This window comes from Pristis pectinata, chromosome 2, assembly GCF_009764475.1.
Source record: "Pristis pectinata isolate sPriPec2 chromosome 2, sPriPec2.1.pri, whole genome shotgun sequence".
Classification (NCBI taxonomy): Eukaryota; Metazoa; Chordata; class Chondrichthyes; order Rhinopristiformes; family Pristidae; genus Pristis; species Pristis pectinata.
In genome coordinates this window covers 88,930,310-88,957,999 of record NC_067406.1, presented here as the reverse complement: position 1 = coordinate 88,957,999, position 27,690 = coordinate 88,930,310, and the positions used below count along the sequence as shown (strand labels likewise).

The 27,690-nt window shown below is 37.4% G+C and overlaps 1 protein-coding gene across 1 annotated transcript in view; it reads right to left on the bottom strand.

The window, feature by feature from the left end:
• Positions 1-7,424: 7,424 nt before the first annotated feature.
• Positions 7,425-27,690, bottom strand: part of antxr2a (ANTXR cell adhesion molecule 2a) — a 185,764-nt gene continuing 165,498 nt past the window's right edge. Inside the window, exon 17 of the mRNA XM_052010228.1 lies at positions 7,425-10,339. Within this exon, the coding sequence (XP_051866188.1) occupies positions 10,301-10,339 (39 nt within the window). The 3' untranslated portion in view covers positions 7,425-10,300. The remainder of the gene's footprint in view (positions 10,340-27,690) is intronic.

Below are 27,690 nucleotides of genomic sequence, written 5' to 3'. Positions count from 1 at the left end.
GGCAGCTGAGTTTGACATCCCAGCTTCCATTCTTTATTGCCAGTGGAAACAAAGCCAGGCCTGTTAATAAAGGTCGAGTGGCTTTTATCCCAAGCAGTACATGACAAATTAGCAGAACTTCATCTAATTTATTTGAGGATTAACAAAGTCATTGCTGACAGCAAATTTCATGGAAATGTACAGGAAACTCTTTACTTACCAATAATTGCTAAGGAAGAGCACCTTTTGCAAATTGTGCTCCAAGAAGTACATTTGCTGTATGGAAGTAATTTGATGACATTCATTTGGTATCAGACCAAACTTAAAGTGATTGGAGAAGAACTTTCACTGACATTTAAAGTATGTAACTGATTACACGCCACTAATAGAGCAGATTGTGGTGAATGCCACATAAACTATTGGGCTGATAAGTAACCTCACAGAATTTTAAAATTTAAATGTGCTGTTTCAGTACCCATGTTCAGTTTTACTTTGAACATGGTGTTTAACCTTTTATTGCATACTAGCTTATGAATGTCCTGTATAAAGACTAAGATTAATGCTTTTATGCATGAGACAGAGGGACCTTATTAATGTATGTTGTTCTAAGCATCCTGTATCCTTTACTCTTGTGTAATGGATGGACTATATCTTTCACCATTTAATTTAAAATCCCATGACAAGTCCTTTCCTCATATAGATGTGTTTTTACATATTTATTCTAAAGGCTTTAAAATATTCCTTTAAAAATGTAATTTCCTTTAACCTCCCTTGTGGATTCTTCTTCCATTTATAACAACAGAGGAATTATGCTTATGCTAATTTAGGGAAAGTGAAATGCAAATCATTTGGTGGAACACTACACATGTTAGATGTGTACCCAAATTAGTGCATCCGATTTTATCTGTATCATGCCTCCTCCTGCAGTCTGGTGTTTTTGAACAGATGCTCCACTGACAAAGGGACTAACCATTTCAGTTTAAAGATTGAAGGGTTACCTTTTCTTTTAGCTGCATCTTTTGAGGACATGCATTATATTTGTGTAGAGTTTGGCAGTGGTAAATGCTGTCTCATTAAAGTTGCTAGTTTTTTTACAGTTGTTCCCTGGCCTTATTTAGCTTGCTGACCCAAATTGAGAGCAAATAAAACAGATGCCCCACCTTGCTGCCCCATTCAGCAAGGATCAAGGGATCATAATCCCCAGAAGCTCCAGGTTTTAGTTGTAAAAAAACAGCTTGGGCCCATCAGCAAATTGTGTTGACATATGGTATAGGTTTATGATTAATCTCGCACATGCTTAGCAATGAGGGTGATCATGCTTCAGCAAACACCCTTTAAAAAAAACTGTCAATATGCAGTTGCATTGACTAGTTTTCTGATGCAGACACTGTTGATTTTATGTGGGTTCAATAGCTCAAATTCCTAAAGTTCCTGTTGTTCTAGGTTAATATTTTTAAGTATAACTTTTGCATGACTAGTTTATAATCAGCTTTACCATAACAGCTGCTTAGTTTTTCTAGTCTACTTCCTTATAATCTTTGTTCAATGGGGCTAAATAATGTGTGAGAAATGACTGGTGCTGGATGCCATGCAAATAGTTAATTAATCTGAAAAAGCAAATTTTAATTTGTTTCAAAATTCAGCTATTGTTAAATCACAAGTTAAAGTTCATATGATTAAGAGAGATATCATTGTGAGAGATCGAGTGATTAATACAGAGTCGCTGTTACGCTGTCAAAAATTTTGGTAAGCCTAAAGGAAATCAAATCTCTTCCTATCCCATCACACATTAAGGAACTTCTGTGGGTAAAGTATACAAGCACAAACACCACTGGCTACTTCCAGTATGATGGACCTTTGAGCTGGTGGAGGATTATTGAGCTCCATCAAAGTGCTTTCAAATACATGCAAAAAATATATTTTCCTGACCTCCATGCTGTCACTGTGCTTAACTCTGGTTGTAAAGTTCTCACAGAATGGTCAATACTTTCCCCACAGAAACAGAGAGTAATAACATTTTCATTTAAAGATAGAACCTCCCTGTAACTAAAAGGCAAGTTAATACAGTTTTATTTTGGAGCCAATACCATTAGGTCCTCAAAATTTGCTTGAATTTACACTTCACTGAACTTCATAAAACTTATAACAAATCTCTCAAAGTGGCACTTAAAACTGGTCACAAATTCTTGCTCTTCAATAATAACTGAAAGTTTGGATACATATCTAGCAGACTGCCTTTTAACAAAGGTGTCAGCAAGTGAATGAATCTGACTACTTTTTATCACTTGAACATAAAACGCACTTATAGATTTAAGAGATAAAGGCCATGAGTCAAAACCAAAAATATACTTTTAAAGATTATGAATACAGCAAGTCCCCGGGTTATGAACGCCTGATTTACAAACGCCCGTACTTATGAACCGACCTCCGTAAAGCCTATTATTTTAAAAAATTGAGTTACACACAATGGTTCGTACTAACGAACTGGTGGACTACTTTGCGCGATGCTCAAAACACTGCCAGTGCCACGCCGTAATCATGGCTTCAAAGCGTAAATTTGATGCGAGTGGTGGTGAGGACAAGGGGAGGGTAATGGAGTATGTAAAAGGCTCTGTCCCAATGAAAGTGAAATGGAAAGGCTATTGGTAATTTGGTTAGAGGATCAAAATCAGCATAATATTCCTATTAGCCTTGGCTTAGTGCAAGAAAAGGCTCGAAGCCTTTTCAGTGATTATTATATTTATGATGTTTTAGGTAAAATATATATTGTATACTAAGACAAATATTTGACTAATTGACGCTAGATGTGAACTGTACGTAATTGTTCCGACTTACATACAAATTCGATTTACGAACAGACTCAAAAAAGGAACTCGTTCGTAATCCAGGGACTTCCTGTATATTATTAGCAAACCATCTTTGAGAACGTTTCAAATGATATTCGAGATCAAAAATGGATTGTAATGAGGACTGAAGCTCCGAGTCTAACCCATTACATTTGCGATTAACAAGTGACAAGTGACCTGGGCTGCTGGTTCTTGTGCCATCAGAAGGACAGGTGGAAGCCAGGCGCAGCATGCTGGGCAGTTTCAGAGTTCTACTGCTCTGCATTAAGATCGCAGAGACAATGCAGAAAAATAATCAACCTTTGAATTTCAGCCCGACATTAGCTCACTTCCAATAAGAACAATGGGGTTCCATCCAGAGCAGGGTCCCTTTGAATTCTGTTTCATGAACATGTTATGGTTCATGTTTTCTAAAAATGTTACTTCTTTTAATTAATAGTGGAGTGCCATATAATCTCACTGACAATAACCATGACCATTTTCTTAGCTGAGCCAATAAGAAATCTGCACACTTAGTCTGGATCTGCTATTCTCCTTGCAGCATTCGAAACTAAAAGTTATTTAACAGCATGTGTTGTTTCAATTAGTTATTTAACAGACTGAATGTGTTGTTTCAATTTTGCTGTTTTATTCTAAGAGGGGAGTTTCTTCGGGAGACGAGTTGTGAAATATTTTATAATTATCGTTGTACTGTATGTGGTGTAAATGCTGTAAGACTGTACAATATGAAGGAGAGACAAAAGCTTTTCTTCAAAGGACTTATTTTGCTCTGAGATATCAAATTAAAATCTTGTTAGCTGAGGACTGGTGCTAGTCTTACAATGCTAAAGATGAAAAATGACTCTTAATTCTAGCCCGGAAGGAGTTCCAAAACAATGGCATATCATTGTTCAACTGTTTCTCCAAGTCCTGTTTTCCATTTATAGTAACTCCACTGTGGCTGATAGCCACATCAATAACATAGAATAGAAATGGAGCAGCTTGGTCGAGAAAATTCTGCCTTCTTTCAAGCATTATACTACTGGCACATGGGGGGGAAAGCATTATTCACATTATTATACCTCCCTGGTTGATTCAAATCCAACAAATAATTAACTACTTACATCTCAGATAGCTGCTATTGGGTTTCTTCTTAAAAAATCAAATTACAGCTTTCAGAATTTATTTTTGAATGATTAAAATGCTTTGTTTTTCAATAGATGTAATGACCGCATCAAGATGCTCTATTTATTGCACAGGAAAATGCAGATATTGTAATGTCACTGTCCAAGTTTATTTGGCAGCAAAAGAGTTAAATTATATACTTATGATTTTTCAAAAAAATGCCAGCAAAATGGGTACATTTATTATAAAATAATAAGTTTCAAAAAAGCTGCATAGATATCGGCTAGCTTTTTCTCCCCCTTCTGGATCAATGAATCCTGCAACAACATTGGACCTTCATTGTGTTCCAATGGATCCTTTTGTTTGAACATTTGAAAAACATACACCAACACGTAAGGCATCTTTTCAAAGAATTTCTTGGAATTTACAAAGAAACATATTGCAATATTTTTTTAGATAATTGGACAAATGCTAAATATAACAACTCTCACTTGATTATTGATGTTTAGATTTCAGTAGGTCACTTCCTAGGAATGCCAAAATATTAAGGCTGTTTGTATAAGAGACCCCCAACGTGCACAAAATACAACCTCAACTGAACAACTCCGAGGAAGGCAAGCGAAAAAAAAAGACTGACGTGGCTCGTGGCTCTATTACTATACGATTGATCTATCGTGGCTTTTCCGCCGTGAGCTCAGTTTGGAAAAAAAAGGCTGGAGATATTGTCAGATTGGACAAATGCCCTGCTCTGACAAGGCAGAGTTTTTACATATTTAAAGGTGCTAAAAAAAAGAGAACTGCTCTGCGTGAATTACGTGTATAAACATGGGAGAGAAAACCTGTTTTGCCGAATGGCAACTTGATGGCAGCAAGTATCACACTTGGCATTTCAGATGTGAAATTAGCAACTTCAGATTTTTAACATTTTAAAGAATTAACAGATTTAGACAGTTGGCTTCTAAATGCATCCTCTTCTACTTAAAGTGAGATGATGAATGGAATGGCATAACTCTTGTGAAGTGCTTAACCAAGATTTGCAAATTTTAGATCAGGATGTTAACAAGTAGAATTTTGTAGAATATATTACAAAGGAATTGAACATTTTCCCATTATTAAATTAAAAAAAAACTAAATGGCTAGTGATTGAGAGATTATCATATTTAAAACGATGTCAGATCACCTGTAGTATATAACATTTCATAAGAGTTGCTGTTATTTATAGACAGATATTAATATTCAGCTTGAATTATGGAGAGCTGAGGTGAAAATGGGGGAAAGCTTACAAGATACCAAATTAAGAAAATTAGTTGTTTAAAAATTTGACCAATTCTTCTACTTAAAGAGATATTTTACTTGTAGCATCTGTCATCAAATGCACAGTTTGCCCATGCAGCACTGCAAATTAACTTAAGTATCTATTTTACATTTACAATGTTTTGTATTTTTATTTTTGGACTTACATTATTGTAAATAAAAATAATTTATATTAAGGTAGTATAAAAGGGCTAGCACTACGTTCATTTTAGAACTGCTGGCATTATCCAATCTGCAGACAGCCCATAGCACTCTAAAAGGAAAAAAAATATATAAATTGGAAAACAGCAGAAGCTTCCTGGATTGACTACTAATTTCCAGCAAGATCAAGTTAATTTTGCTGAATGAAGAAATAGCCCTTTAAATGTTTTGTGACATAGGAAACAATATTGTAGAATGAACAGTGACAACTAGGAAAAGAACAATGTTAAACAACGTCATAAAATATTTAACAAATTCGTATTAAACATTTCTGATTGATTTTTTAATGAACACTTACTTATTTGTTTGTGATCAACATGTAATAAAAAAGAATGCAAAATAATCTGATCATTTAATATCAGTGATTTCTACATTTTAATTTTTACCCAATAAATCCAACACCAAATATAAGCTTTTAAATGTTAGGTAGATACTGGAATTTTAAAGAAATTAACAAATTATTTTAATTGCAGTATTATGCTGACACATGCATTGAAATTCCTTTTATTTCGTTTTAGGATGAATTATTCTTAAAACCCGAAAACGCTTAATCCTTCTTATGTACAGATAGTGATCAGAAGCCCAGGAAAACATATTTTCTGATACTGTGTAATGGATTCTGTTGTATCTGACAAATACTGCATGCAAATTACATTACACCATTACTTTCAGCTATTTTGTTTGACGTTTGAGACGTTCCCCATTACTTACTTATTCATATGCCTTAAATAGGAAGAATATCAATTAAACTGATGCCTGATGTTTCCAAATATTTCATTTGAAAAATAGATTTTCGGTAAAATATTTTATTAAATTCTACCAGTCTACATATTGTTTTATTCAATTCAGCACATTTATCTTTATGTGCCAACAAGGAAATTTGCTTTTTTGAGCATGTTGGATGGATTATTTTAATTTTGTTGCAGAAAACACTGCTAGTACTAAAGTAAAAGCATTGACTCTGCTGCACTACTGTTATTACCTATACGAATTAGAACTCAGATCTTTACCTAGCAGACCGAAATTACATCCTGTAATTTTGATGATGAATATTAAAATACTTTTCTACGAAACTATTGCTACTTAACGTTGGTGTTAACCTGCTTGAAAAGACATGACACCGGTATCGAAATAATGAACAAATAATATTTGATATAAAGTAATTTATATCCTCCACTTGTATCAATAGTTATGGTCAACATTATTTGTCAAACAAGTAGTTCTGAGCATTTTACCTGTCTGCTAAATATACAGGAATAGTAACAACTATTTCCTTTAAATACCCATCAAAACCAAATTGAGGATCTTTTAATGTACTGGTCTTTAACTCTTAGTTATTTGATTACATCTTCAACATTTCCTGCTGCAAGATTCTACCAATCTTTTTGAATAAGACCTTAAAGATGTTCAAAAATCTTACAAGCACTGATTGAAAACTCTTATAGTGAAGCAAAATCCAAAACTAGAATTCAAACTTGCATTATGGTAGATTAATTACTCATTTGCACTTTTTGGTGCAATCCCAAGCTGTTTACTGGGCACATATATATGAGCTAAGAAAATAAGTCATTATGAATTCATAGCATTTTATAATTCTAACAAAATTTAGAGGTTTTCTTTTAAGTAATTTATTCTAAACAAAAGCAGACAAGCAGAATGTACAGTTCTTCAGCACATGCACTTGTAAAGTAAAACAGAGCATACTGATTTTGGGTGTAATATAATTTTTGCTGGTTAGTGAAGTACTGAATGTGTATATTTTATTTTCAGTGTTTTAGAAGTGTTGGAGACAGAAACAGCTTAGTATTCTATGAAGGCTATATTCTTCTTAATACAACCATTGTCAGTATTTTTTTATGAATTTAAAATATATACATTTATGTGTCCCGGTTCAATTTTACTAGTGGCAGCTAAACTACATTCCAAACTAAGCACTCGCAAAGCAATTTGAAAATAAAGCCACAGACAAAATTTCCTTGCACTAGTGTGATCACATACGTTTTTTATTGTTATAAAGATTTCTCTTGTTTGCAAAGGATTTGAACATTCAATCTAAACAAAAAGATCAGACAGAAATTACTCATATAATTATAACTGTATCTATTGAATATATTCTTTTAATATACTGTACCAAATTAAACTTGGGAATATGGATAAACATGTATTTCGTAATTTGTAAATGTATGACAAATACATAAAACCTAACAACATGTGTATTATTTTACTTTTCTATTTCCCAATTGTTATTCAGCTTTATATTTTCTTTTCCGTATGATTTTTACATCCATACACTTTGATGAGTTTGCTATGATGGGATATCATCTTGCTTAAAATGTTACAGAGCAATATTATAAATTAATTGTTGGTACTGCTGTAAAAAAATTTAAATAAATAAATTACTCCTCAAGGTTTTTGAAGGGATGTTTGATAGTCAAAATAACATTTTGTGTAATACTGTACAGTGAATCTATGATAAATCTACTTAACTTTAAAAGTTTCCTGATTAGGCATTACGCAGTACCATTTCACATATATGTACAAATAGATTGGAATCGTATTTTAAATCATTTTTGATCATGCGATAAATTGACATTACAAAGGATTATAACAAGGCATATATTTTATTCACAAAGACTTTAAATCAATTTTTATATTTGTTCATATTCTGAGTTTGCACAATGCACTATATTGTATCCAGCAATGTGGCAAGCAAATAGGCTTCAGTCGAGACTGATTTGCTTTAAGTTTACTTACATACACATTAAGAAAATTAACACTTGGATATTTGAAGCAACTTCTGAAGACAGATTTCTAATGATAATACAGATCTGTGCAACAATAAACTGGTTCATTTCATTCTAAATTGGTGTAAGCGCAAGTGTGCACAAAGTTTTGGCTAAATGGAGACAGTTCTCCTTTAATGGGGGGACTCTGGAAAATAGTGTAATTTCTCAATTAAAAATGCAGATAGTGAATCCAACTCCACAGATTCTGAAAAGCTTCATTTTTTAAAAATCTTCTTATAAAAATCATGCAAATTTAATAAGTCTAGTTAAATTTATTTTGCAATGTGCCAAAAGGCTGTACTTACAATCTTGCCATTACTGTAAATAATAATGAGCAATAGATTAAGCAAGAGCTGCTTTTGGCAACATCATAAATTTTGCATGTAAACCAAAGGAAATACTCATGTCCCATGTGATTTTGATGAGCAGCTCAAAAGCATAATTAGACCAGGACTATTCACTATCGCTCTTCCCATCTCGCGCACTTGCTTGCCCACCAAATGTGAAATGTTCGCCTGTTCTCTCAGATGTGATGGTTGTTGAACTTATTTTTAGTGTCATTTGATAAGCTTCCCTGCTTGCAGAGAGACATCCCACTGACCCAGCCACTGGTCATTGTCTATACCAGTTCACATCAAAGCAGGCGCGCTTTGTCAGGTTTCGACTCGAATATCCATTTTGCATTTCATGTACAGTATCGAAAGTGACTGCATCATTCGAGCTTTTTTCAGCTGCTGCCTTCTTCTCCCCCACAGTGTTTCCGCTCATACTGGCATCATTTGGGATCGTTGTCTTGACAAAGCGGTTGGGGAAAAAAAAAATCATTAAATATGTTTTTCCTCAACATTTGGAAAAGGGGCTGCAAAAGGAAAACATAACTTGATTGTTTGGTTACAAACAAGGGCACTTTTTCCTCTTTCACACCTAACCAATGCAAAGTACATTTTAAAAATCTAAGCAAAGCCTAGATAGCAATAGGTCATTCAATGTCAAAAAGCATAAAAAAGATGAGGAATATCTTCACAGGCTGCTGCTTGCTGTTGCCTTTAATTATATTAATTAAACTTTGAAATTCTCATGCAAGGAGAGTTGCTGGCTTGTGACACTGCAAAGTCCTTGGAGATTTGAAGAATGAGGGAATACCAGCGTATACAACCTTGGTTTGTAACAGGATTGCTCTATTTTCTCTTATGTATTTGTTTAATAGAAATAAGCAGATCAATGAGTATGCTTTAATATGATGATGGGTTATGCGCTACTGAACACAGGATTAGAGCAATTGCAAAGCACCAGCCACCACAACAAGCCTCAGAGCACCAATGTCTCAATTTCTGCAGAAGATCTTTGGTTGTAGGCTGTGTTGCAGTAAGATAACGCTCTATTAATTTTCTTTCTCAGTACATAATGAAAGAAAGGTGTCTTCAAAAACTAAAGGGCAAAGTCTAGCTCATTCCCATACCTTGAGGCATCCTGTCTACATTTTGTCATGCGTGTGCACTTTTCAGTGGAAAATGACAAGATTTTCAGTCAGACGGCTCCCGTAAGGCATTGTAAAGTGGTGAAGTTGGAAAGATCTTGTGATGTGACATCGCCGAAAGGCAATGAACTTATGCACCGGGTAGGTCTGGTGAGATTGCTGCTCTGCCTGTGGCTAATAGGTTCTATTTTGACAATACACTCTGTCTATAAAATTTGATTATCCGAAACAGCATATTATGGTCAAACTACATTCAGACTGGAAAAAAATGTCAAAGTGACTTCAACTGCCAAGAATCAATGGATTTTCAGTGGGGAGTAGGTAGGGTGCTCATGTTTTGTTTCTGTTGTGCTGGCATTACTAAGGACTGGTGATCAGAAAAGTAACTCAGCTGATAAGTTTTCTTTGCAAATGTCTTGACACATTGGTCTTGCTGTAGTTCTATGACAAGAGTTAACAAAATGCACTGGGAAGTTGTTGTTTTCTCCCCATCTTTTTAATGGAAGGCCACTGATATCCATTGGAAGTAGAAAATGCTCCACCATTCCTCAGTACGCAGTAGAGAAAATTAAGCAGCTCTAGCTTCATAATGTTTACTGTGCCTGGACTCGGCTGAAGTTAATACAGCGACCCTGCAAAGTGAAAGAAAAATGAAGTTAATGACCTAGAGAAACAAGTTTTGGTCAATAAATAATTTTACAGTTATTAGCATACTTATGGGGGTGAGAACTGTTAGCACCTTTTAGATATGCTATTTTTCCTCATGTGTGCTTTGGTATCCTTTCAGTATTGCCATAATTGTACTGACTAATTCAGTCATACACATGAAATCCTGTACAATATACAATTATCTCAATAACTAATGTTTTGTTGTGTTGGCATTATATAGACCTTAAATCCCCATAAATTAAAAAATGATAGCATCATATCCTGGATTGTTCTGTCACTTTTGATGAACACTACAGTTAGCATCACATTCTGTGCCTCAATTGAATGTAAGTAAACAAAATTGCACAAAATGGATACATCATGCTAGTGAAGCCCGCTCTGAAGGCTGAATATTACAGCACACCCCTTTTCAACACTGAAACCTGGCTTCAGATTCAGCCCAGACTTGACCGAAAGTCTCAGCTTTGGCTCAAGACTCAAGTGGCCAGTCTCAATCTAGATTTTCATGGAAATACATGCATAATGATTAAACTGTGCTACAAAACAATAATTGGAAAGAATAAAAGTGCACAGGAGGAAAAGTGAAGTTTACACAGAATATACAGCTTAGAATCGGGGCCACTTACATTTTTTCCAAACCTCCTCTCTCCTTATTTATTAGCATAACCCTAACCTGCCTCAAATGCTTCACCTGCCTCTCCTTAAATATATCTCCAGTATTCACCTCAACCACTTCTTATGATTACAAATTCTATGTTTTCACCATTCTATGGGTAAACACTTTCTTCTGAATTTCTTTTTGATTTCTTTATGGCTCTCTCATATTAATGGTCTCTGGCTTTGCTCTTACTCAAGAGCTGGAACACTCTGCAGTAAATATTGATGTTCACTTATGCCAAATGCAATGGGACCGTATTTCAGAAACTAAGCACAATGCAAAACCATTACCTTATTGTGTGTCCTTCTATCAAAACGTCTCATATTTTTAAATGCCTCTATTAGATTCCTCAGCTTTCACTTTTAAAAGTGAAAAAGCTAAACATTTTCTCCTTTCCTTGGTATAACCTTGTATTTCTGGTATCATTCCTGTAAATCTTAGTTGAATCCTCTCTGATGTCCTTAAGTCCTTTTTGTAGAATGTGAACCAGAATTATACACAGCACCCCAGCTATAGTCTAAATTTAACATACCTTCTCTTTTCAGTTCTATCCTTCTGGAAATAAACTCTATGATGTTACATGAAAGAAGGAGTAGGTATGAGACAGGTCATCTGATCAGAACTATATCTACCAAAAAGTCAAAAGAGAAAGTGTATAATGGAATTTAAAATTCATTATTAAATAAATTTGATTTTAATTTTCTTAAGGGGTTTGATTGTTTTGTATCTGAATTCATTAACATTTTAAATAAGCACTACATTTTTGAAAAGCTAGACTGCTATTCTTGTATAGATTTGTCGTAAACATATGAATCTATTTACTGTAAAATACTAAGGACTATCAGCTGAATGTATCAGATCCATTTACTGGATGGTAAACTTGCCTCGCCCACCCGCTCCTCTGAAAATTGCTATTTTCCATTGAATACGAGATCTTCCTTAAAGAAGTAAAAAAGCAATTCAGTCTAAATGCAAAATAAGTCTGCTATATGATTTGCTGATGATATTCGGAAAATGAGTTGTCAGCGTTTATGCAAGCTGATTATTGAACAAATAATTTGATAGTTGTTGCTAACAAAGAATATAAATTTTGGCTTCCTCTTAACCTTGCTGCAGACAATAATTATTTAATATGCATGTAAGCAGTTGATTGGAGATTAATGGAAACAGTTAAAAAAAACATTTTCAACAAGCTAAGGAAGTATTGAGACTAGACATGATTTTTTTTACATGTGACTTTAAGACGCACATGGGGAGGTAAATGATCTTCCTCACTTTCTGAGCAGATTGGGTGATTTTTATGATGGGCTTTTACTGTCCATGTGATAGTGATACAGATTTTCCTCTAATGGTGAAAGCACTCAGTAGTTCTACTGATAACAATGTATGAAGACACTGATTTTTTTCCTTAGCACATACAGCATCTTCACAGATGCTACATATCAATCACCTTGACACATTTAACATTAGTAGGCAATTGAACCTGGTCAGGTGAAAGACCTCTCGGTGGGTGAGCATTTCGGGGATAGTGACCACAACTCCCTGACCTTTAGCATAGCCATGGACAAAGATAGGAGCAGACATTGTGGGAAAATATTTAACCGGGGGAGGGCAAATTACGATGGTATTAGGCAAGAATTTGGGAGCGTGAATTGGCAACAGATGTTCTCTGGTAAATGCACCACAGAAATGTGGAGGTTGTTTAGGGACTATTTGCATGGGGTTCTAGATGGGTTTGTCCTGCCGATACAAGAAAAGGATGGTAGGGTGAAGGAACGATGGTTAACAAGACAGGTGGAAGGTTTAGTCAAGAGGAAGTAGGAAGCATATTTAAGATTCAGGAAGCAAAAAATCAGAAAGGGGTCTTGAGAATTATAAGGTAGGCAGGAAGAAGTTTAAGAAGGGACTTAGGAGAGTTAGAAGGGGACATGAGAAGGCCTTGGCAAGGAGGGTTAAGGAAAACCTGAAGGCATTCTACACATATGTGAGGAACAAGAGGATGACTAGGGTGAGGGTAGGACCGCTCAAGAATAAGGGGGGAAGTGTGTCTGGAGACAAAGGAGGTAGGGGAGGTCCTAAATTAATATTTTGCTTCAGTGTTCACCACGGAGGGGGACTCAGATGAATATGAGGTTAGTGTAGAACAGGCAAATGTGTTGGAGCATGTCGAGGTTAAGAAAGAAGCAGTGTTGGAGCTACTAAAAAGCATTAGGATAGATAAGTCCCCAGGGTCAGACGGTTACTACGCGAAGCAAGGGAAGAGATTGCTGGAGCATTAACGATGATCTTTGAGTCCTTCCTGGCCACAAGAGTGATACTGGACGATTGCAGGATGGCAAACGTTGTTCCATTGTTCAAGAAAGGTAAAAGGGATAATCCCAGGAATTACAGACCTGTGAGTTCTACATCAGTGCTGGGCAAACTAATGGAGAGGATTCTTAGGGACAGGATTTATGAGCATTTGGAGAAGCATAATCTTATTAGGGATAGTCAACATGGCTTTGTGATAGCAGGTCTTGTCTCACGAGCCTAATAGAGTTACTTGAGGAAGTGACAAGACAAATTGATGAAGGTAGTGCGGTGGATGTGGTATATATGGATTTTAGCAAGGGGTTTGACAAGGTTCCCCATGGTAGGCTCATTCAGAAAGTTATGAGGTGTGGGATCCATGGAAAACTGGCTGGATTCGAAATTGGCTTGCCCACAGAAGGCAGAGGGTGGTTGTAGAAGGGGAGTAGTATTCAACCTGGAAGCCAGTGACTAGTGCTGTTCCACAGGCATCTGTTCTGGGACCCCTACTCTTTATGATTTTTTATAAATGATTTAGATGAGGAAGTGGAAGGATGGATTGGTAAGTTTGCAGATGGCACAAAGGTTGGTGGTGTAGTAGATAGTGAAGAAGTTTGTCGTAGGTTGCAATGGCATTTAGACAGGATACAGAACTGGGCAGAGAAATGGCAGATGGAGTTCAACCTGGAGAAGTGTGAAGTGATACACTTTGGAAGAACAAACTTGAAGGCAAAGTACTTGGTTAATGGCAGGATTCTTAGCAGTGTGGAGGAACAGAGGGATCTTGAGATCCAAGTACATAGATCCCTTAAAGTTGCCGCACAAGTTGATAGGCTGGTCAAGAAGGCGTATGGTGTGCTGGCCTTCACTAGCCAGGGACTGAGTTCAAGAGCCGCAAAATAATATTGCAGCTCTATAGGACCCTGGTTAGACCACACTTGGAATACTGTGTTCATTTCTGGTCACCATATTATAGGAAGGACATGAAAGCCTTGGAGAGGGTGCAGGGGAGATTTACAAGGATGCTACCTGAGTTGGAGAGCATGCCTTACGAGAAGAGGTTGAGCAAGTTAGGGCTTTTCTCTTTGGAGGGATGGAGGATGGGAGGAGACTTGATAGAGGGATATAAGATGAGAGGCACGAACGGAGTGGACAGCCAGCATCTCCTCCCCAAGGTGGCAATGGCCAATACTAGAGGTCACCTGTTTAAAATGCATGGAGGTAAGTTCAGGGGAAATGTCAGAGGTAGGTTTATTTTTACACACGGAGAGTGGTGGGTGCCTGGAATGCACTGCTGGGGGTGGTGGTAGAGGCTGATACGATAGGGTCATTTAAGAGACTATTGGCACATGGACGAAAGAAAAATAGAGGGTTATGGGAGGTGAAGTAGAGAGGGGGATAGATTGAATGGGGATAAGGTATATAGGTTGGCACAGTATTGTGGGCCGAAGGGCTATACTGTTCTATGTTCTATGTATTAAATATAGAAACTAAAGGATAAATATCCAGTGAAGGTATTGGTATCTCACCTCTCACCCAGCATTTCATCTCAAATATAAAGTCACACTTCAGGATCTGTGGATTCACCATTCACAAATTTGATGATAACCAGTTAAAGAAACAACTTAAGACATGCCTGTTCTGGAAAGTTGAGAATATATTTTCCTTCAGTATGAGAAAGACAAAGTAAGCACTGGAGCCAAATCCTGTCTGGCAAACCCTTTTCATGTATCCCAAGAAGATACATGGTTTGGGAGTTAGCTTCCATGAGATGATGCAAAACTGGCAATGCTGCCATAAGAAGTGTAGAGACCAGCATTATTTCACAATTTTGTCAATAGTACTGATCACAAAAATAAACTGGACAGGTGCTGGCAATGATAGCCACATTTATTACCTTACAGAAATAGTCAAAAAGATCAAAGACTCCAAGTTATAAAGCACTGGGACCAATAATGCTAAAATGTTTTAACATTTACCTTGGCCACTGCTATTGTAGAAACCCCTGATACTTCAAAGTTGTGCAGCAATAGAACTAGAACAGCTTTCCCCATGGACTCCAATAGAAGAACATTTTATTTAGACCAAGTGGCGTTAATCTCACTCACCAGCTGAAGGGAAACAAACATAACCCCAAAACAGATACAATCGAAAATATGATCATTGAAGATTAGCCTCCAGTAAGGGCTGAAGAATATTACTTAGAATTCCTTTGAAGCTCATCATAATAGTCAACATGGACAATTATGATATCTATAAGAAGGACACTTACAAAATGAAGGTCCACTGTCTGAATTTATGTTGTAATATCCTTCTAAATCCCATGTGTGGTTGGATAAATAAAGACAGAGGAACAAGATAAACTAATCATCCTTAATACCAAGAATTAAGGGGTTTATTTACCTCTGAATTGCCAGGTAAATGACTCAGCAACTGGTATTGCTTATTATAACACCACTGCACAATACTAATCCTTTCAACAGGATGAAATTAAATGAATACCTAAGTTTCATGGATATATACCAGGTTTTATATTAATTATAAAAGAGCCCCTTAGCTGAACAACTAAGCAAGCTACTGGCCAAAACATGACAGCTGAAAATTGCATCCCAGCAATGATTACATTTGCATTCATTATGAACATTATGGTCCAGCTACATGCCACACAAAGAGGGATTTTCCAAGGGAGTACCTGGGGAAAATAGAGTATCAATTGTCAAACAGGAAAAAATCTGATTCTAGAGCCATGGGCAAAATCCCTTGACAAGCCACACGAAGGGGACTGAGGGTTCAGACCACATGAGGACATATATTTTTGGAATTCAAAAGTCAACAAATTAAAGTGAATTCTTCAATTCCCATTAATTACATCCTTCCCTTTGACTTTGCAACACATCTATGTGATAGCAATTTCCACCCTACAGTGGACTATAAAACATCAGGAAAATATGTCTCTCAGTAATTGTTAACATTAATTTCACACAGCATTGGATAACTTTTCCTCATTTAGAGATAATAACATCAACCTAGAGAGAAACTTTCATCAACCTTGCCAAAGGTGTAAAATGGACTGTCCACCTGTCCCAACTTTCTTTGTTCTTTCTAAACAAAAACATCAAAAATATTTGGCAATGTTAAGTACACCTGAATATGTGATGTGAGATCACTATGTTAGATTGTACTGTTCAAAGAATCCCGAGACAGCCAATCGTTAACCTTCTGTCATTCATCGTACTGAATGAGTTTCTCTACCTGTAACCGAAATTAAATGTGGCCCTCATAATATTCATCATGTGCTAGATAAAACATCAGACTATCTCACAAACATTTGTTGAGGATAGTCAGGGCAGTCACATAAAGTACAAGCAGCCACATAAAGCAGCCACATAAAGTACGAGCTATTGGTAGTCACCAATGCTGTCTCCCCTTCTCAGAAGAAATGAAAACAAGACTAGAGGAAGGTGCACAAGTAGTTCAAAGGCAGTGTATGAATATTACTAAAAAGCTGTAGAACAGGAAGATGAAGGGAATACTGCAACTGAACATATATTGTTATTGGTTTATTATTGTCACTTGTACCGAGGTATAGCAAAAAACTTTTCTTGCATATGTTTGTACAGATCAATTCATTACATGTGCGTTGAGGTCGTACAGGGTAAAAACGACAACAGAATACAGATTAAAGTGTCACAGCTACAGAGGAAGTAATGTCTAAACAATCACTATTGGTGGGGCAAAATATTAACAGGTTAGAGAATCACAGAATGGTTACAGAATGGAACGAAGCCATTTGGTGTATCACGCCTGTACTAATCTCTGTACAAAATTCACTCCCCAACCCTCTCCCTACAGCCCCGCAAATTCTCTCTTTTCAGGTGCTTATCCAGCTCCACTTTGAATCCCACAGTTGAATCTGCCTCCATTTCTATCCTTGGCAATGCACTGCAGACCCTAATCTCTTGCTGCGATTTTTTTTTTAACTTCCTTGAAAATGACATTGAGAGATGGGTTGGGCATTGGGTAACAAGAGTGAAAAATTGGAACATTTTCTTGGCAGTGGTGGGGAGACAGTTAATTGATAGAAAAGGAAACGAGCTTTATGTTTAATAGAGTGTACACATTGGCTCTTTACCCTAGGCTTAACTAATATGAGAACTGGGCTCTTTGAATAATTAGTGTGGAGAGTATTGAGGAAGTGGGCAAGGGAAGTCTATTTAGCTCGCATGCCAAAGTTCAGAGCCTTCAAAAAATAAGGCAGTGTTCTGCAAGGGGCCATGCAGAGTTCATTGTTGAATGAATTGTCATTAATTAAAATCATTTTGCAGCAGTAATAAGAACATTGTGCAAAGTACTGCCTTATCAAAACTTATAAACTCTTTTTCTTCTTTTGAGTTCAGCACTCAGTACTAAGTGTGCTGGATCCAGCTTCCCAATTCTGTAAACTTTGTTACAATCTGGGATGTGGAATGTTTGGCCAATGTAGCAGAGCTGCGACTGATACCTTCTCATTTGTAGGCTGAGTAAAATAACGTTTAGCTTTTTCTCATATTTAGCTGCTGCTCCCATTCCCAGTTGTTTATTTGCTGAGTTGGAGGGATTATGAGATCAAGAGCTGGACTTCTTGCACTAGTTGCTTGTGGGGAACTAACATCCACTGCCAACAGAATTTGTAAGGCCTCAAGTAGAGCCACACCAAAGAGCATGTACAAAATGAGTGAGTGGTAGTTGAGGGAAATGATGATAGTGTGTGTCTCTCAGATACCCCTGCCTTAACTGACCAGCATAGTCCAACACCAGCAGGGTCCTTGTACTATAAAAGTGACCAATCAGCACCACAATTCTCCCTGTAGCACTGTAAGCATGCTCTTGTTAGCTGGTTACATTACTCTGAACATTCTTTACTGCAAACTGCACTTATAAACTTTTATTATAGATTTATATTATAAATTAATTATACATTTTTATTATAATGGTCAGCATATGTGACCAGGCAGCAAACGTATTGTGATAACTGGCATTCCAACAATATTGTAATCGAGCACTGGTTTAATACAAATATATAGGAAGAGTTTAATATACAGTCATTCCTGATACTGTCGGATGCCTGATCACTTTGGCTAGGTAGCAAGGAGAAGGATCACCCTCATATATACACTGCATCCCCCACTCAAGTGATGCCGTGGCCATTGCATCGCAGTCGTGCATGTGGTATGTCGAAACTCCAGTGAGATGTGCATTAGAGAAATGTTAAAGACTTCAAAAACACAGAAGAGGGTATTGCTCATGTCAAATTTCTATGCTGGGCATTTCTGTCAACAATGGGTAGTGCAGCAAATGCTTATGGATACTGGCTGGTGCATTAATTTAGCTTACAAACCTTTGAAAGAACTGTGCAGGAAATTGACTGGCAGGAAATAATCGTTGCCTGAAAGATTGTCATGACAGAAAGCTCGGCAAATTGCAGGCAGAATGTGAAATTGAGCATGTGAATGCCAGGAATCTCACATCACATGGCAGGAATGACGTAGAAGGAATTCAAGGTCTTAAGTGGAGCAATGAAGCACTCCCTTACAAGCAGAGTGCCTCTAACCCGAGGATCTGCATGAAACTGAAGACTGGCTGGGTGAAACCATCATGACTGCCAAAATACCAGCAAACATCTGTATGCTGCTACATACCAGATGCAAATTTACCTATAAGCCCTATGTTCCGGTGTGTTGTGTTGGAGTGCACAAGGCCATATGTGTGCAATTAATGATGCCCTCTACCTGTGAGTAAGCTGCAACCTTGGCAAAGCCCAGTGCTCTGCTTTCTCGCACTGTACCCTCAATAAGGAAAGAGAGGAAGTCATTAGCTCTGGTGAACAATGCACCTGGCCCATGCTTGGTACACGTGTGGACAGCAGGTTAACATGTTACTAATGTCGCAGGTGAAGTCCAGGCCAATTATTTACAGATGAGTCCCTTCATCTGGACAATGCAACAGGAGCACCTTGTTTTTACTCAGTTCAATAAAGCCACTTCTTTCCACAACATTGTTGTGTTTGAATTTGAGATGTTCAGAGCATACTAAACATGAATAAACTATTGGTTCTCTCTCCCACATTTCTTTCAATTTCTTTTGAGATTTATAATCAGAAGATTAAACTGCCATTATCTACTGCTAAGGAAACTGAACACAAAAGTAGATAGGTTATGCTTCAGTTACATAGGCCACTAGTGGGGCCACATCTGGAATATCATGTTCAGTAATAATCTCCTCATTTGAGGATGTAAATGTGTTGGGAAGCAGAGCAGAAAAAGTTTACTAGACTGATTCCTGGAATGGATGGGTTGCCTTATAATGAAAGGTTGGGCAGGCTAGGCTTGCATCTGTTGAAGAAATGAGAAGTGACTTGATTCAAACAATTATACCGGGATTTTTACAGAGAGAAGGTGAAGAGGATAATTCCACTTGAGGGAGAATGTAGGTTTTCCATTTAAGATAGAGATGATTTTGTTTTTCTTTCAGAGGGTTGTGAGTCTTTGAAACTCTTCCTAAAAGGGGCATGGAAGCAAGGTCCTAATAAACAAGGGGTTAAAAGGTTTCTGCAGGTAGGCGGGAATGCAGAGTTTAGGTTACAATCAGATCAGCCATGATCTGATTGAAAGGCCAGGCAGACTCAAAGGACAAAGTATCCTCCTCCTGTTTATAATTTGTATATTTGTTTGTACTTCTGAAATGTGCATGCTATAATACCATAATTATTTGGGGAAAAAAATCCCCTTTGATTACTCCACCCATCTTGCCACAATTATCAAAAGGGAAAATACAACCCATATTATCCACTTAAAAATAAAATTTTTCCTTCAATAAATTATATTGAATTGAATCATATAATACTTTAAATTGATAATATTTACTATTGTATTCCAGGGTAGCTTAAAAATATTGCAGCACGTCAACAGTAAATGGATTATGAATTACATTTTCCATTGCACTGAATCACTATTATCACACTATGTATACTGGTGTTAATAAAGGGGTGGCCTTGCTGTGTCAAGTACCTGTTCCCCAGAGACTGTGTGGAGGGTGATACTGGTGCCCAAAACATAAATATCAAACTTTCTAGATCTGGTACTTTTATAAATAATATTAACTGCAGTAAATATTATCATCAACTATAAAAGTTACTGATTGATTAAAACCTCACAGTTTGTACAAGAGTTGGAATATTTAATATTCAATTTAGCAGTGATCAAATCTGCTCTCAGCAGCCATTTTATTTTTGTGACTTTTATACAGTGCAAAGATTTCAAGCAAATTCAAGATGGTTCTAATCAGAGATATATGATAAACAGACTTTATTTAAATGAACAAAGCCTTGCGCTGGGTGGCTAATTGTGACAGAAGTTCCTTAGTATTGCTGCAAAAAAAAGACAGGATGTGGCTTTTAATTGAATCAGGGTTGTCATTGCTAGTGGAGGTTTATTAACCTTCTCTTGTCTGCTTTTAAATTTGGTAATAAACCTCTTTAAAAAATTCCAGACACAATCATATCTCTGTACTCTGAATATTTCAGTCATACAAAGATTCCCATTATGATCTCGCAGCAAGAACTAAAAAATAAAATGATCACGTTGTTTGGAATGTAAATATATTGTGTGTTTCTGACTGCAGATAACTGGAAAATGTGAGCTGCAGATGTTCCCTGCTCGATGGACTGCTGTGAATCTTAACTGCTCCTCCTTGATTTCATTGAAGCAAAGGGATGTCACTGCCATGTAACAGCTCTGGGCACAGGCCCTTGCTGTTTCAAACCTATTTTCAGATAGCTGCCAGTAGATTGGCCACAGCCACATCACAGAAGGTACAGCAGGCGCAGATGGCATTAATGCATGAATGTGATTGAGGCAGATTTTCAGCATAGGGAGCTCAGGTCCAACAGTTCCAAATGACTGCAGTGACCCACGCTCTTTCCAAGGAATGCCAAGGTTAAAAAAATAATAAACCCTATATCCTGTCCGGGGCAGGGAAGAAAAAACGCAAGTGCACAATGTTATGAGCTCTTTGTTAAAGATATTGCACACCACAAAACAAAGTACAATCAGATCAGGAACATATCTGGACAGATCTACATATCAAGTTGTCTGTATCAGGGCAAGAGTCCAGGTGTAACTTTATGCTGCCGAAAAACGTATATATTTTTTAAAACACAACAGGTGCTTACAGTATTCAAACTACACATCCTAAAATAGAAAGAAAACATACATTTAATTTTTTGTAGAGATTCATCTTTTTCCCGTTTTTCGCTTCCCTTTTCTCGGCCATCTGGTACATCACATGACTTTTCACCATATACTGTACATCAATGACTCAGAAGAATAATAGGGGACGTAAATCTACGTCACCAAATGAAATTAAGTTAATAGACACTAAGTTGTGTGGGAGCAGGAACTTATAAAGAGATGCAAATAAACTAAGTGCCCATGCAAACCGTGAAACTCTGTGAGGGCAAGAATGAGGTCTGTGGATCTGAGGCAAATCAAGCAACAAAATGAATGTCATGATCATATGTGCAAATCAAAGCTAGTGTACAGGTAAAAAAAATCAAGAAGGCGAATAAAATATTGGCACCAGTGAAATCAGAGAGGAGTTTTTCATACCATAACAAGGTGGAGATCTGGAAGTTGTTTCTTCTAAAAATGATGCTGGGTCAATTGAAATTTTCAAGATTGAGATCAACGTATCTTTGTTAGGTAAAGGTATCAAGGAAGCTTGCATGGAGTGCTAGTGGCTTACTGAACTGTGGGGAAGGAGGGAGCGTTAGCTGCTCCATGTGCCCCTAGTATGTCATGCTGATTGCAGATGTGTTGGCCCTTCCTCACATGGCATCTGCAAACCTCCCCAGAAAGCTTTATCTAAAATCATGGCCTTTTGTTTTCTTAGGTTTTGGAAACAAGTTGGAATATACAGTATATTCATACCACCATAAAATCAGGCTGAATGATTCCTGCAGTTTGATAAATCAAGTTATAAAAATAACCTTTATATTTACAAAAAAACTTTTGCTACTACATTATAATTCAAATTTAAAAACAACAACTTTGCTTAGATTTTTCTCTTATTACAATGTTATGGTAAGTACAATGATCACATTCTAAGGAGACCATTTGACCACAGCAAGTAAGGAATAACTAATTATGAGATTGTTTAAGCTTGATAAGAATGGCTTTGTAAGTGAGCTATGCCAATATTAACTGGCAGCAGACGAGAGACGGTGGTTCATTGAAAGAACACTTTGAACTGAACAATCTTCTGAGGATTAATAATCTCTTGAATTCCATATTGGACTACTGATCATCTATGAATGTGAGAAATGAGTTTGATAATTATTACTTGATTCACTTTTTAAGATGCTTAGCTTTTGTTCTTTCAAAGGTCTTTCGTTGTGTTTGCAGAGCCAGGATAAATAAAATAAAATGGATAACCTCAGGAGGCAAACAAAACAACTAAATTTAACCTTGTGAGAGGTCAGGGTAATGTTTGAAACAGGGCATGAAAAGGGTGCAGAGGTCATAGGAGAAACCTGGCTAAAAGTTTAAATTTAGCACAAAATTTTCAGGCTTATTGATGACTATCAAAATTTGAATGCACATGCTGGCAGTGAAACTGCATGTTTAACACTCAAATGTTGATTTGAAATGTAATATTCCTGGAGCAGTAAATGTAGCCTACATTAAAGAGTGTGGTACAATGGCTGGAAACGGAAAGATCCCTCAAGGAGCAAAAGAAAGGCCAGACAGGTTCTTTGATGGGAGGCTTGAGGTCCTGCTGTTTGAGGAAGAGAGCAGGAGAATGTTCTCCACTTGCAGTGAGAAGGACACAGAAATAACTGATGTGCTGTAAGTGGGATGGGATCTCCTGGGAGGTCACAATAAAGAGTCCTAGTGATATTATATGGTTCCTGCGTACACTTGTTAAGACTGGTCATCATAAAGATCCCATCTCATAAATGCATTCCTCAAAACCGTACGACTATTAATAGCATCACAACCTCAGCACCTGTTATCCACCATATGACCGTGTACTTGTACTGAAACCATCAACTCCATCACCCAAACTCTACCCCATCTACACACCAGCACCCTTCAGAGGCACAGATCACAGCTCAAACACATCACACACTCTTCATAGAACAAGTTTTTCATTAATTTATGGGATGCAGACATTACTGGACAATCAGGACTTGCTGCCCTTTCCAAATTGCCCTTGAGAAGATGATGGTGAGCTGCCTTCTTGAACTGCTGCAGTATTTCTGGTGATGGTAGTCCCACAGATCTGTTGAGTGGGAAGTTATAGGTTAAAGACTTAACAATTAAGTAATGGCATATGACCATTTTCAAATTAATATGGAGGGGAGAACTGGTGGTGCACCTTTGACCTTTGTTTGGTGGAAGTGGGGAGTTTGCAAGCAGCTGAAGTCACCTTGGCAAGTAACTGCAGTGCATTTAGTAAGATAGTGCATGATGCAGTCACGCTGCAGCTGTGGTGGAGGGATTGAATGTTTAGGATGGTGGATGAGGTACTAATGAACTGGGTTGTTTTATGTTGGATGCTTTGTATTTCTTGAGGGTTGTTGCTAAGAGCAGCACTCATCCAGCCAACAAGAGCGAATCACTTTCATGCTACTGATATGCACTTGTAGATGATGCAAAGTGTTTCAAGAGTCAGGAGGTTCATGACTGATGCCTCCAGTCATTGAAGCTTGCACAAAATGGTAAACTGTTGCAATTGAAGCTCAGTCAGGCTCTTGGCTCCTCAACTGAAAAGGACATGCCAATTATCCTATGTGTCAACAAAGCAATCCTCCACCAGTTTAATGGGTGAGCTGAGTAGAAGCTCCTTGGTAACGCTGTGGGAAACATGAAGCAGGAACCTATTAGCCTCCTTCCTGCTTGCGGGAATCCTGCTCTCTACTCTTCACACAAGCAATGGAGTTCCAACTGCTGTCAGTCAAGGAATCTCATCTGATGAAGCCCATACTGAACTAAGGCAGCACCATTATTTAACACAGCTTCTCACGGGGCCGCAAGAGTACATCTGGACTGCCCTCTTCAAATTCTCAGCAGCCATTCATCTTGTTTAATGCCGCTTCTGGGCTTGCACCTAGTGGAGACAGTAGATCCTGCACTTAGTGGAGGAAGGTTGCTAGCACTTGTAGCAACCTTCATGTAGAAAAGGCTCAATGGATTGAATGCAGAGGTGGACCGCTCAAAGAATCCTGTTGTGGAAGGTACACAAAGAAACGGTGGAGGATCTCTAAAGCGTTATTCAATTAGACAATGTTGATCATCCCTTCCGTGTGTGGCCGTCTTAACTCTTGTGGTCCCTATGCCCCCATTCCCCTCTTCCACTTCCTCCACCTGTCGCTCCTGTTGGTGATAATGACTGGCCTCTCATGATTCCCAGAAAATGAAGCACATGGAAAATCACTACAAATGTGGACACTTCTAGGATGACTTCTGCAGGAACTTCTGCCTGGTTTTCCCTTCTGCCTGGTCAAGACATCTGACTGTCTGCTTCAGTATCCCAATGATCTGCATAATGGTTGCACTGTTCTCATTGTACGAGTGTCATCTGATATCTGGGGATCTTCATGGGAGCCATGGGCCATGGTATCAGAGAGTCTTCCTTGTCACCTTCCAGCCAATACATTGCGTCAGGACACTTGGTGGAACAGATGACCATCCTGTCCCCTTCTCCAGCTGTTGTTGTACTTGGTCTCCAACATGTAGACCAAAGAAAAACATTTATCAAGATGCCCCTGACCAACTGCTCCTCCAATGAGTACAACAAAATACAGCAGAAGTGGTAAAGTGATGACAGACTATTGCTGAAGTCCTGACAAAGTGTCATAGAAGGTCTCCCAGTGATGCTCAAAATTGTAATGTAGTCAAGTTGGTCACAATCACCAAATGAGGACTGAAAGCTGAGCTAGCCTAGATTAGTGTTCAAAATGCAGCATCCATTTGTTTAATTTTCTAAACCTGGTTGCAGTTAGGAGAGGTTATTAAATGAAGTGTTATTCACAATAATGGTATGCAGTCTTTTTAATGAGTGTAAGCTGATAATTTAATTGTAAGTCATTCCCGTAACAATTATTGAGTGGCCATTTCTAGCATACACTTCACCTTCCTTACCAAGATGGCATCTTGTGGCAAACCCACACTAAACAGCTTTTTTCAGCTTTTTCCTGAAACATTTGGACAAAATTGCTCTATTCATCTTCTGACCCAGTACTGAACAGAAAATTCACCTCCTGAAGCAAGCTTGTGTCTTCAGAAAACATCAGCTAGGCATCCTGGGGATAACTTCAGAAGCTTGAACTGTTTCAGAGTTTTTTCTACTAGCACTGCCTATTACAACTCTCCATATGTCACTGGTTTTTAACTCAATCTCTAAGAAATGGAAAACAATACTATTTACTAAAACAACAACAGAATCTTCTACTCAGGTGCTAACATTGATGTAGAAACACTTTAAACATTTTTTGGAGGCAGAAAGAAATTGGGGTGCAGAAGGTTTAGGAAGATTGAATAAAATATTGGTCAAAGAGGAGGAGACTAAACAGATTTTAAAGAAGTGGTGTGGCGGATGCGAGAAGTTGCAGGATTGAAGTGTTTGGGAAAGAATGGAGCCTGGAGAGGTATGTGAAGGCAAAAAGGGGTGTAGAAGCAAGGGATACACAAGAAGCCGCATTTAAAGGAATAAGAAGTTGTGTGCGTCTCAATGAAACTCTAGAAGTGAGATATACCCCTTCAGGCACTTAAACAGGAAGATAATATTTTAACTTTGTCACTGAGGATGGATGATGAGTTGGACTTGGAGAGGAGACAGAAAGCGGTCTTGGATAAATTGGGGGACAGAAATTGAAAACCAAACAAATCTGGCAGGATAAAGCTTGCAGTGGAAGTATAAAATTGTGCATAGGTGAAACTTAAAGGAACATTACAGGAATGAAGAAAACAAATAGATCCCATCACTGTCTTGTGTTTTGTTATATGGTCTGGCAAATTGTGACACTTCCAAAGTATTTGAATATTTTAATGACATTCCCATTATTTTAATTGTTAGTTCACCAATGTCACAGAAAAGGCATTCTGTGTCTCCAACTTTTTTTACCAATGACATTGTGTCTGATAAATATCAGAGTCTATTTCTGAAAGAGCAAAGATTCCACCTAATTATATAGTAACCTTCCAACAGTGGCTGAAATTTGTAGGGATAAATAATGATTCCTTCAATGATGAAAAGTATTGATAATTCTTCAATCATTAACCAGGTAGCTTGACAGTATGCATTTTGTCTGTTTAGAAAACACACAATATCTCACATTTCTGCAAGCACATTCACGTTTCTGAAATTATTTGTATACTTTTCATATCTTTAAAGCAGGAATAAATCATAACTCTCTCAATATAAATTGTTATGGAAATATAGCAATAAAACAAAAGTCAGTAAAATCAGTGAAAGTAGGTTTGCTTCAACCGTTACTTGTTTTCATTTGAGAGCCAACTACAAAAAAGTTAAAACAATTCAAATAACAATGAAATATCCATAACATTATTTTTTGTGATGGTTAGGAGATTCAATAATGCTTTTATTCAGTTACTTTAAATTCTCTGAAAACAAAAAATACAACTGAAGATCGGTAACAAATAAATTTTGCCTGGAATCCTCAAAATGCTGTGGACATGGAACATGCACTGTCATGCATCTTTCAGCCTACAAAACTTGCTGTCAGTTACAATGAGGCTAAGAATACCTGCAGTTATTTATCCATGGTCCACAAACTTTATGCAAGGGGCTGATGTGCAGTTAAGTGCCAATATCCAAATTTACTAAAATGGTTTGTGTCATTAGTTTTGCAATCTACATCTTGCCCACTGCCTAGCCATTGAAAAATACTGAACATCATGAAGTTGCTGAAAGTCCACGGTGGTTTCAAATTAAAGCCATTGCAGATATTTAGGCTTAATAATTACTAATAGAATTACTATGTAAGAATGTGATTTCTAAATTGTTGTCAATCAGGCTTCCAGATATTAAAAATTAATGATTAATAGGAGTGCCTCATTCCTTCAGGTTTCAAATTTGACAGAAACTTTTGAAATGCCATTTTTTTCACTTGCACTTTGTGTCTTTGTTCTCTTCCAATCCAACTTTTACTAACAAATAAAAAGAGAAAAGGTAGAGTCCATATGGATAGAAATAGAAAGATAATGGGTTGAATTGTGTTCAATAGGGGCCGATGCTCACGAATTCCCTCCCCATATCTGCAAAAACCTGGTACAGGTTGGTGAGTCCTATCATCCTGCGCCTCTC